At 45.7% G+C, this 12,661-nt stretch overlaps 1 protein-coding gene across 1 annotated transcript in view; it reads right to left on the reverse strand.

Annotated features, from left to right (window-relative positions):
- The window catches only part of PPP2R5A (protein phosphatase 2 regulatory subunit B'alpha), an 81,112-nt gene extending 74,357 nt beyond the window's left edge, over window positions 1-6,755 (reverse strand). The window contains 1 exon segment of the mRNA XM_066619812.1: window positions 5,626-6,755. Within this exon segment, the coding sequence (XP_066475909.1) occupies window positions 5,626-5,779 (154 nt within the window). The 5' untranslated portion in view covers window positions 5,780-6,755.
- Between the last annotated feature and the right edge of the window lie 5,906 nt (window positions 6,756-12,661).

Genomic DNA, 12,661 nt, shown 5'->3' on the forward strand with positions numbered 1-12,661 from the left:
TAAGGATAAGGTTGTATCACAAGCCCCATATGGCGTTCCAGTCTGGTTCATGGCATTAGATTAAGTTACAGAACATATTCAATCTACTTTTTTTTTTGGAAAATTATAAGCATGCCGCACTGCATCCCATATACTGTTTTATGCTGTTTTACTTGAACCCAGACTTATTAGGTTGAACACACTGGTTGAACACACTGGCGTGGCTAAGATTTTCAAAATTCTGGCTTGGTGTTCTCTTTAATGTGGCTGGCTAATGATAGTCTGATGTGTCTGAGGTATCAGACATAGTCCCGCCATATGGAATCACTGTACTGTTTGCCAAGTTGAAATCAATAGTTCTTGATAATGAGAGAGACTGGGCAAGATGGGTCAAACCGCAGCATTTAGAGCTATCAGGGAGCGAACTCTAGATATTGAACACCAAGAGCTAATTAGTATGGCTAAAACCTCCTGTTCTCCATTGCACTTCAATATACCTGTTCAGCTTAGTAGGATACCATCTTATCTTTTACCTGCATAACCCACAGCTAAGAGCCTTTATTTTGGCGAAATGTAATGCCCTGCCTTTGGCCCTTTTATGGGGACAGTATAAGGGAATATCTCTGTCAACAAGGCTCTGTCCCTGCGGCCTGAATCACGTGGAGACACTCAAACATATCTTTTTATTTTGCCCCTTGCACAAGCCTCATCTCCAGAAATATACCAATGCTGGCATGTCTCCAGGTATGGGCAGAGACAGATGTGCAGCTACCCCTTTGGTCAACAGAAGAGGGACAAACTCTTGACAATGTTGCCCTTTTTGTCTATATAGTTATGAGATCTCAGGAAAAGGGGGGGAAAGTTCTGTAACAAGCTAAAATATGGGGTATTTCTTACTATTAGGTTTCTTTTTGCGTGTGTACCATGTGATTATGGATTTGTTGTGTGATTTTACTTATGTACTGTCATGATGTATATGCCAATAAAGGTCTTATCACTATCACGTATAACCAGGTTAGCACCAGTGGCAGGGTGCATGACCATCTTGGACTGCCAATAGGAAGTTCCACTCTATTGGCCAAGAGGGTGAAGGTGGGGGTAAATGGGAGACATTTCTTCCCAGGCAGTCAGTGAGGACGTTGGAAGAAACAGAGCTTCCTCCTCTAAAATATACCAGTGGAGATATTTTTCCACCAGATTGGCAAAGTTGGCAGGCAGGCAAATTAGTAATGTTAGGGCAGCAGGGTATTACATCCTCCAGATGATCATGCAGGGAGCCCTTTTATGAATGGTGATCCAGGGCAACTTGCTGCTACCCCTGCATAATAGAATGCATCGTCCAATCATAAAGGCTGTTTTCTTTTGTAATACCAGAGCATACAAAGATGGAATACTAAGACATCTCAAAGAGGACAATATCCCATATGAATAACTAGCCTGGTGTACATCTCAGTTTCGTTGTAATTTACAGGTAGTCCCCTGCTTAAGTACAGGTTCTGGAGGTCTTATTTACAACTGAAATGTACTTAACTTGAAATATTATTTATGCAACATACCTTAGATACTCGCCTATAAGATGAGAAATTTCTGCTAGTAAATCAACTGTAAATCATCTCTTTGCCTTATCTGTGGGTCACTGGCGGTGGTCAGGGCTGTTCAGGCAGCCAGAGAGAGCAAGAAGACAATGCAGGGACAATTAAAGGGCTATTTGTTTCCAGGGTAACAACGCTGAAAGCTGCAGCCAAAGTTAACCTTTTCAGTCTTCCTGAAACACAAGTAAGCCAGGGCTCAAGGTTTCCATTAAAACAAGGTTTCCATTCTGTTTGGCAGGATCATACTCAAACCTTCTGCACCATTTTGCAAATGTTTGGTAGAGGTCTGGTTTTTAACACACCAGGATGTAATCCTCATCTCCATGTGAAACAAAGTCCCAGATTACAATTCAGTGCAGAAATTTAAGACCACCACCCCTGGAAAGCAATGGATCTACTTCTGAGTAAATCAAGTTGCAACTATGTGTAGCTGTGCTTGCTCACACTCGGTCCTTGTTGCTTGTCTCTCTGCTGTGAATTGAATTGCACACTCCTAGTTATGTGTTATAAGCTGTATGTTATATGGTGAACCTCTGGCTTAACACACCAGGCATCCTAAAGAAGGATTTGATTAATGATTCTACTGGCATGTTGTTTACAGAACACTTACTCAGAAGTTGTGAAGAACAGAATTTTAAAAGTTAATGGTAACAATTACTGGTAGGTTATTTTTCAAAATCTTGTCTCAGAAAAAAAAAATCAGACTAAAGTATTGTCAGACACCCCACTAAGCTTAAAAAAAAAAGCACACACACACAACCCACCAACTTATCTGAGGATAATAGAAAATTCCATGATGTTTTGCTCAAAAGCATGCCCTCGATTTATCTGTGAGATTGACTTATACTTGAGTATACCAACACACATAAAAGTGTGAACAATTTTCTGCTGTGGTTGAAAACTAGTATAGAAGTATTTATTTTGATAATTTATGAAATAGTACAGGCTTTCCAAATCCTGACCCAGGGGCTGGATCTGGGGAAAGCTCTCTGCTCCGGAAGTGGAGTTTACTCTTCTGCCTCCGTGCCACATTTATGCCCAGTAGATCTGGGCACCAGGACGCTCTGGACAGTCACATATTCTCAGATGTCCTGTTGCACAGCCTTCTGGGATGCTGGGCAACAGGCGTCACTGTCCAGAGCATCCTGGTGCATAGATCTACTGGACATGAATGTAGTGCAGAAGCAGAACAGTAAGCTGTGGTTCGAAAGGGGAACGCTTTTTTAGTGCGCAGTGGTCATAAGTTTGGCAACTGCTGAAAATATATATATAATATTGGCATGAGATTGCATACTCAAATGCAACTTGTACAAAAAAAAATGAGGCCTTGGTCAAACACAATGCTTAGGAAGTCTTACTGGCAATAGTCTCTTGGTGGTGTGGTCGTGTCCTTTGGGGTATTTCAAAACTTATGCTTATTTAAGGTTCCTTATTCCTTTATATAGATAATCGCACAGATTGGCATATAGCAGCATGCTTGACAGTAATTTATGCAACAAAGCATTGAACTGGGACATAATGCTAGAGCTCCTGGAAGGCCACAATCTCCTGACTGTGTCCATATATGATTCAAGTTGGCCCAAAGATTAGTTTGAAGTATACATGCTGGCACCTTATTCCTAATATCTGCATTGGCAGATTGGTGGGGATGGGAGCTACACAGTAGAGAAAGATTGGCTTACCCAAAAATGAAACATGAGGGTGGTCATAATGTTAAAGTATCTTGTAGAACAGTGGTTCACACACATTTAGCACCGGAACCCACTTTTTAGAATGAGAATCTGTCAGGACCCACCAGAAGTGACGTCATGACTGGAAATGACATCATCAAGCAGGAAAATTTTTAACAATCCTAGACTGCAATCCTACTCACACTTACCAGAAGTAAGTCCCATTTACTGTAATTGTTAAAAGAATATACATAGTAACTTGTTAAAAGTACAGATCTGTAACATTTCCCCAAATGCATATACCATAGTCTAATATGACCCGACCCACAGTTTGAGAAACACTGAAAAGATAGTCACTTCCTAGCAAGTTGTTAGTGTGCCATCTAGGGTGGCCCATAGCTTTGGGGTGTGCAGGTATGCACAGTTAGGGTCCAATCCTACCCAACTTTCCAGCGGCAGTATTCCCTACCTGGGAGTTAGCTGATATTTACTGGGCAGATGAGTTCTTCAACAGACAGGAGTGCAATTTCTTCATCAGTTGAAGCCTTTAGCCAAGCCAGTGCAATGCATGTTACTACTGACAATATTGCCCAAACACCTCTTACAAACATTACAATCAAACCTAAAACTGCTACAAAAAAGGAAATGAAAGCCTTTAAAAAGGGAAGTTAGCAACACTTTTACCACCCCCCTTTTTCTTCACAGAAAGAAAAAAAACAATTGGAGAAACTTATAAGTGCTAAGTGTTAAGAAGGAAATCTGGAACAACTTTGAAAATGCTTCAAAGTTACTGATATTGAAACCCCAGTGAGATTTAGTTTCTCAAACTGGGAATTGCCAGATTACAGTGCCATTTAAAAAAAAAACCCTGTACCAGACAAATCTGGTATGTGAGAAGTGAAACTGTGTATAGCCTTGACAAAGGTTATTAGAACAGCAATAAGATTATTAAAAACAAATATCTGCTATTAGAAATACTAATGCTGTACTGAATTGACTTAACTTCTGCATATCGAATTCCTTGAGATTGAAGACTGCAGTCAAAAGATTTTAAATAGTTAAGAGCTCAATCCAACTTGACACAAGACAAGTGCACATGCATTCCTTCCTCTGCACTGGCCTGTACAGTAGAATTTATAGATTTCTATATTTGCATGGTCTGTCATCAAAAAACCTCAAAGACAACATATTTCTTCATTCATTTTAGCACAGAACCAAAAGCAAGGACTAAAATAAATTCACAGAAATTCAATGCCTGGTTTGGCTTTGGCTAACTAAACACTAGTAACAGCTTCTTTGGGACCATAGCTAATCATATAAACAATCATTAATTCCAAAAACAGAACTGAGTTAAATTTCCAGTTTTAAAATAATATGAACCTCAACTCATATGAAACTATACAAATGATATACAATACAAAACAATAGCTGTACAACTATACAAAGTACCAGGCAGGAGACTGTCAACATAAGATCTTCCAAATGAAATCTAAAAGACAAGTAGCAATGGCGGTCTAGATTCTCAATAAGTTTTTTTCTGCAGGCCTTATGCCACAGAACAGTGCACCTCCCCACCCCAAAGGCACCAAGAGTCTCCGTTTCTAATACTACCTATACACACAATTATTCAGAAAAGACTTTAGTGTACAGCAGTGGTTCCCAACCTGGGGTACATGTACTCCCAGGGGTACTTGCCAAGACCTTTCAGGGCACTTGAAAAAGAATTGAATAATGGTGGAAAAAGCAGGTCTGTATTAGAATGCCTTGAGGGGCTGGTATTTAGAACTCCATGTGGGGCTAATATGAGGGGTACAATTTATGGAAATAGGCTGCCAAGGTACTCAAGTGAAAAAATATTGGAAACTACTATTGTACAGTATTGTACCTCTAGTTCCCTACAGCAGAGTAAACAAAATTTAATCCCAAGGACTCCAACAGGCCACAATCACGAGAAGCACAAGATCCTCAAAACGCAAGAAAACCCTTAAATCAGCTTTCAAGTGACCTGCCTGACAAGTTGTTTGAATACGAAGCTGTCACTAAGTATTTTACTGGGGAGGGCCTGGGGGAGAGTTGGAAACCAGTTCCAGGACAAGACCGACAGCCCAATCCTATCCACACTTTCCTGGGAGTAAGCCCCACTGACTCTAATGGGACTTGCTGCTGAGTAGACGTGCATAGGATTGGGCAGCGAGCTCGGATCTCGAGTAGAGGGCAAGGAGGTGAGACGAGCTAGCCTCGGATTAGAGGGTTTGGCACAAGGAAGAAGCAGCGGCGGCGAGGAAGGAGGGGACGGAGGCGGGGCGCCCTTCCAGCACCACCTGTAGCCCGAGGCGAGGTGAGCTGCCTGTCGCCCACCAGGCTCGTTCCTCCAAGCGCCTTACCTTTGAGCTGGGGCAGCGGGGACAGCTCCACCGGGCTACTCTGCGTGCGGAACTGCGAGGAGCCCTGCGATCGCTTCTGCTTCTGAGCCTTGCGAACAGACCTCCGCGTGAAGCCGTCCACTTTCTCCGCCGCGGAGATGGCCGCTGTCGACATGGCTGGGCGCGGAGGACGTGCGGGGGGGGTCGCCTCTCTCTTGAAGCATATATATATATATCAACAATCTCTCTCTCGCATAAAAGGGGGGCAGAACAGGAGGCGGGCACGGGGGACAGGCAAGGGGGCTCCTCAGAGACCACCCCCAATAGTGGAGGGAGCTACCAATAAATCTTTAATCTCCCCCCAAGGAAGGGGGGCTCCCAAATAAAGGGAGATCTTTGCCCCCCCCAAGTGAGGGGGCCACCAAATAAAAGGGGAGGCTGTTACTCCAACCCCCTCTTCCAGGGGGGCTCCTGATCCGATAATCCTCAGCGGGAGGGGCGAGGTCTTGATCCAGCACCCCGAGAATGGTTGTGCGGGGGAGGAACGAGGAGAGGCTTCTTAATCCGGCGCGATCCAAGATTCCAACCAAAGACTCCAAAGGAGATTCCACCGCGAGCCGAGCTAGAGGTAGATGGGGGGGCGCAGGCAGAGGCACGCGGCAGAGAGCGGCCCCCCCAGGCAGCGCTGGCTCTGCTCTTCCCCAGGCCAAGTTTCCAACCGGCGGAGCCAAAATAAACTTTACTCCAACAGCAGCAGCGGCGGCGGCGTCCCTCTGCCGCCCACGAGCAGCAGACTGGAGCGGCGGTGGCCGCGGGACGAGCTCCCTGAGGCGAGGACTTGGCTGCTTCTTCCCCTCAGCCGGGCTCGCTGGTGCCTGGGCCGCCCGGCCGGGAGCTGGCCGACATGAGCCGGAGCTTCTCGGGGACTTGAGGGAGGCGAGGCCGGGCTGCAGCCTCCTCCTCAGCCACCCTCAGGAGCCCGCCGCTCTCCTTCCGCCGGCATCTCGTCACTTCTCACCTGCCCCGCGCGCGCTGCGCCGCCGCTTCCCCCCCCCCTCTTCTGGGCCGCCGCTTCCTCCTCCTCCGCCCAGCCCCCTCCTTCTCCGCGGCGCGCGAGGCGGCGAGCCTCGGCTACACAACAAGCGCGCAACTCGCTTTCGCAGCTAACTAGCCGCCAGGACGGTAGAGTTCCGACTCGAAAGGGGGGCGGCGCCAGCAGCGCCAAGGGGAGGGGCGAGGTGAGAAGGCGGCGGTTGGAACAACCGTTGGAGTAGCTCAATCGAAGGATAACTGACAGCAGGCAAGCTGCCAATCAGGGGACAGGCGCTCCCGACTTCACAGGGGCGGGACACACGGCCGCCAGCGCCTCCTCAGGAGACTAAGCGAGTGACGCCAGGACTGCCCAATAGCAGGAGAGGGTGGGCGGGGCGTGTTGGGGGAAGCGAAAAGGGATTGGGTCTCCAGAGCTGAAGGCGGGGCGAGTGGGCAGCCAATCGGAAGCGGGGAACTGAAGGTTGCGTTGGAATGCTGTCTACGGTTTGTTTTCGGGCGGCTCTCTGAGGCGGCAGTGAGGGTCGGGGAAGCCGAAGCGGTCGGGGGGCGAGCCTCGTGAGGTACTGTGCGCGGTTGTGCTACTGGTTGTGGCTTGGCTGCAGTACCCCTGCCCGGTGGAAGGAAGGCCCAGTCTCTTCTGTGGAGCTTACACGCGTGAGTGTGGGGAAAGTGCCCACAGACACCTGTTCACAGGCTGCCACCCTGGCCATAGGGTCGTGCGGTGGGTGGGGAGGCAGAGCCTCCCCTCCCTTCCGGAGTCATTTGAAGAGTGCCCACTGCTGCGTGAGGGGAGGCAGGTGAGGCAGAGCCTCCCCACTGGAGTCCTTTGAATAGTGCCACTGCTGTGTGAGGGGAGGCAGAGCTTCCCCACTGGTGCCCTTTGAAGAGTGCCACTGCTGTGTGAGGGGAGACAGGTGAGGCAGAGCCTCCCCACTGGAGTCCTTTGAAGAGTGCCACTGCTGTGTGAGGGGAGGCAGGTGAGGCAGAGCCTCCCCACTGGAGTCCTTTGAATAGTGCCACTGCTGCGTGAGGGGAGGCAGGTGAGGCAGAGCCTCCCCACTGGAGTCCTTTGAATAGTGTCACTGCTGTGTGAGGGGAGGCAGGTGAGGCAGAGCCTCCCCACTGGAGTCCTTTGAAGAGTGCCACTGCTGTGTGAGGGGAGGCAGGTGAGGCAGAGCCTCCCCTCTGAATAGTGCCGCTGCTGTGTGAGGGGAGGCAGGTGAGGCAGAGCCTCCCCACCAGAGTCGTTCTAAAAGCACTGCCTCCATGTGAAGTGTGCAAATAGTGTGGAGATTCTCATGTTATTCAGATGAGTTTAATACTGGTTAATGGCTTGTTGAAATATTTAGCAGACAACCCAAGACAACAATACTGTAATTTAGTGGTTCCCAAACTGGTGGGTCACGTCCCACCAGTCTGGGAAACACTGGTCAATGCCCCTTTAAGGGATAGGAAGAAGGGAAGGCAGCAACATGATCCCCAGGATTGCCGTGCTGCCTGAGGGGGAAGGGGTTTTATACTTACTTGCAGCCAGCGCTGCAGTCCTGGGAGGAATCTGGGCCCCCCCCTCATGCACCTCACATGAGAGGAGGGGCAAGGATGTGTGCACAACTGCTATTGCATACATATGGTTCTGATTCAATTATTTGTCTGAACCAGCCTAATGGTTTACAACAGGGCTCTCCAGCCTGTGGGCCAGGTATGGCGCCCTGCCTAAGCCCTCCCCTGTGTGAATAGCGCTTACTATTCAGATGGAGAGCCTTCGCAAAGCACTTCTGTGCACCCCCAGTCTTTGCCCTGTCCTCCGGACCCATGTTGAGCCAGAGTTGGCCCAACCTGAATCCTCCAAAGAAACCAGAAATAGCATTTTATTTCACGTACAGGGCCAATCTGAAGCCCTCCAGTCGCAGCCCCGGTTGCCTTCAAAAGGTATAAAGAGGCCAAGATGGTGCTGGTCAGTATCCATGGGGGTTCCGAGAATGGATCCCCTGTGGATACCGAGGCCCCACCTGTACTAATGTTTAAGAAAAAAAATTCTGTTAAATTGCCCTGGACATCTCCAGATGGGGAAGGTAAACAACTGGGGGACACAGATTTTAAATAGAATAAAGAGCCTTCCTGGATTGGGCTGAAGGTCCATCAAGTTCAGCATACTGTTTCTCTATAGTGGCCAAGGAGATGCTTCTGAGAAGCCCATGAAGACAACCGTTTCCTTCTGTTGCCTTAGCAACTAATATATATATCTCCTCTGAACATGAACATTCCATACAACCAACATACGTATGTAATAGCTGATGAGTGACCTCTCCTCCTTGTCTAATACCCTTTTAAAATCATCATGGCCGTTGCCACATTCTGTAGCTGTGAATGGCATAAATTAATTTTATGAAAAAATGCTTCCTTTTTTCTGTTCTGAATTTTATTTTGATTATATAGCACTATCAATATACTTGGTGCTTTACAAAAAGTGAGAGAACAGATCTCTACCCTGAGGAGCTTACAGTCTAATGATACAAAGGTAGTAACAGAGGAAGGAGAGGGAAAGGGAGACATGGGAAAGCAAGGGGAAAACATGTGGTTATTTCAGTTACTTGTCTTAATCTTAATTAGGGTAGGTATTGTGTACTAAGGCCATTGTGCCAGAGATATGACGGTTTTAAGAAGGGATTTGAGAGAAGACATTGCACAGGAGTTCCAAGAGGCAACTTCAGGCAAAAGCAGAAAGTGAAAGGGGGAAGGGCAGAGATGTTTGGGAAGCAGGAGATTTTCAGATAGTACAGGATCATGTAACTGAAGGAACAAAGGTTATGGGCAGGAATATATTGGGCAGGAGGTCTGGTCTAGAGGGTAGAGCCTCCGTTAGCCCGAAGTTAACATCAGAACGTCGCCAGTTCGAGGACACCGGCAGCTCCCTGAACAGCTGAGAATGACAAGACCTTGAAGCCGCTGAGTGATTCCACCTGCTCTGGGTGTGAGCAAGAAGCATCTTGGCTGCCCTCCATGTGAGAGATGGAGCTGCTTGTCAACCTGTGTGGGAGAACTGGAGGCCAGAAGTGAGACCAAACCAGGAAGATCCATTCTGAAATGTTGTTGGTTCTTGAAAGAGAGAACCTCTATGATTGTAAAAATCTCCTTGAGGGATTTAGAAATGCCTGCCTATGTAAACCGCCTTGAATAAAGTCAAAGGAGTAATCCAATGACCACAAAGGCGGAATATAAATACCTAATTATTAGTAGTATTATTAGTAGTATTATTATAGCAGGATTCAAATTCTGAGCAAATAAGTGCTCACCCGAAAATATTCCAAGGTGCCAGTAACCTCAAAGTGCAAAACAATTTCTATCACACACTACAGTATTCAAACTAGAAATTGTGCAATTTGCCAAGGGAACCAGTGATAATCTAGCTGTGTAATAAGATATCAGGGAAAAATGTGTTGGGTAATGGTGCAAATCAAAGGATTCTCTGAACATGGCAAAGGAAACAAAGAAGGTAAATCATGGCTGCAAAGTAACTTAGGATAAATTAGAGGAATATGTGTTGATGCAATATGCTGCCTGCAGAGGACATAGTACAGTGCAGCTGAGAATGAAGATGTTATGAATTGCCACTGAATGAAACTGAGAACTTTAAAGATAGACCATTATGGGAATGCAGAGGTATTGGACAGCGCACTGTGATGACTCAAGGACTGCCTGAAGACTTTAAGGAGAAATTCAGCCAATGTTGTGATTTTGTTCAAAGAAAAACAGTAGGACAATATATAAACATCCAGTGTCATCAACATGGATGAACTGCCATTACGTTTCAATATTTCAAGGAATCAATGGTAGACGGTAAAGGAAGAGGAGATGGTAACCACAACTGAGCATGAGAAATCAAGTTTTCATTGATTTCAACTTCATTTTCAAGCAAGTGTGAAAGGGTTTCCATTGCTCCATTTGTGTCGGTTTTCGTTGTTGGTCCAAAACTTCTGACAGTCTGTCCATTTCCGCCACTTGCATTATTTTCTCTATTAATTCATCTTTCATTGGTATTCTTAAGTCCTTCCAATATCTAGCATATAAGATCTTTGCCACAGTTAAAATCATAATTAGGTACACATCATTTTCTTTATAACATCTAAAGTAATATTGAGCAAAAATAATTCAGGTTTCAGCGGATCAGTAAATCCAACAATCTCTTATATTAGATTTCTTACCATCCTCCAATAAATTTGCATTTTTTACATGACCACCACATATGATAAAACTTTCCTTCTGTACATTTACATTTCCAACAACTATTTGATATATTCTGTTTCATTTTTACCAATCTTGTTCTGGTACCAGTTCTGGTACAATCCAGTTGTGGTCTGGATCTCTCCAGCCTGGCAGAATGGGCAGCAAAATGGCAGATGCGCTTCAATGTCAGTAAGTGTAAAGTCATGCACATTGGGGCAAAAAATCAAAACTTTAGATATAGGCTGATGGGTTCTGAGCTGTCTGTGACAGATCAGGAGAGAGATCTTGGGGTGGTGGTGGACAGGTCGATGAAAGTGTCGACCCAATGTGCGGCGGCAGTGAAGAAGGCCAATTCTATGCTTGGGATCATTAGGAAGGGTATTGAGAACAAAACGGCTAGTATTATAATGCCGTTGTACAAATCTATGGTAAGGCCACACCTGGAGTATTGTGTCCAGTTCTGGTCGCCACATCTCAAAAAAGACATAGTGGAAATGGAAAAGGTGCAAAAGAGAGCGACTAAGATGATTATGGGGCTGGGGCACCTTCCTTATGAGGAAAGGCTACAGCGTTTGGGCCTCTTCAGCCTAGAAAAGAGACGCTTGAGGGGGGACATGATTGAGACATACAAAATTATGCAGGGGATGGACAGAGTGGATAGGGAGATGCTCTTTACACTCTCACATAATACCAGTACCAGGGGACATCCACTAAAATTGAGTGTTGGGCGGGTTAGGACAGACAAAAGAAAATATTTCTTTACTCAGCGTGTGGTCGGTCTGTGGAACTCCTTGCCACAGGATGTGGTGCTGGCATCTAGCCTAGACGCCTTTAAAAGGGGATTGGACAGGTTTCTGGAGGAAAAATCCATTACAGGGTACAAGCCATGATGTGTATGCGCAACCTCCTGATTTTAGAAATGGGTTATGTCAGAATGCCAGATGCAAGGGAGGGCACCAGGATGAGGTCTCTTGTTATCTGGTGTGCTCCCTGGGGCATTTGGTGGGCTGCTGTGAGATACAGGAAGCTGGACTAGATGGGCCTATGGCCTGATCCAGTGGGGATGTTCTAATCTTCTTATGTTGGTGTCATGTACCATCTATAAAACATTTTATGTACATTTTCTTTGAAATTTGTTGCTCTAGTAAGTTTGATATCATGCTTCCAGATCTGTTCCCATTGATCTATTATGATATTATGGTCTATGTTTTACGCCCATTTTATCATACATTGTTTTACTGTTTCTTCTTGCATCTCAAAGTCTAATAAAAACATATACTTTTTAAAATATATTTTTCTTTTGTTTCTAGCAATAGTCTATCAAATGGCATCTGTTCCATATAAAAACCTTCTTGTTTATCTCTCCCAAATCTTGAATCTAATTGTAGGCGAGTCCACCAATCCATCTCCACACCTTGCCTTGACAATTCTTCTTTTGACTTTAATTTTCCATCTTTCTTCACTAAATTTTCATATCTGATCATTTTTGTTGTCTCTAATAAACTTGGTCGGGTATATGCTTCCAACGGCACCAACCATTGGGGGATTTTCCCATACATCTGTCTTTGTATTTTAATCCAAATCCATAAATAGGATTTCCTTAATATATGGGTACTAAATCACTTATATTCATTCGCTTTTCCATACCAGACAAAGGCATGCCATCCCCATTCAAGATCACGTCCTTCCAATTTAAGGATTCTTTGATCCTCTAATACAGTGTTTCTCAAACTGTGGGTCAGGACCCACTAGGTGGGTCGCGAGACAATTTCAGGTGGGT

The sequence above is a fragment of the Tiliqua scincoides genome, chromosome 1, assembly GCF_035046505.1.
Source record: "Tiliqua scincoides isolate rTilSci1 chromosome 1, rTilSci1.hap2, whole genome shotgun sequence".
NCBI classification, from domain to species: domain Eukaryota; kingdom Metazoa; phylum Chordata; class Lepidosauria; order Squamata; family Scincidae; genus Tiliqua; species Tiliqua scincoides.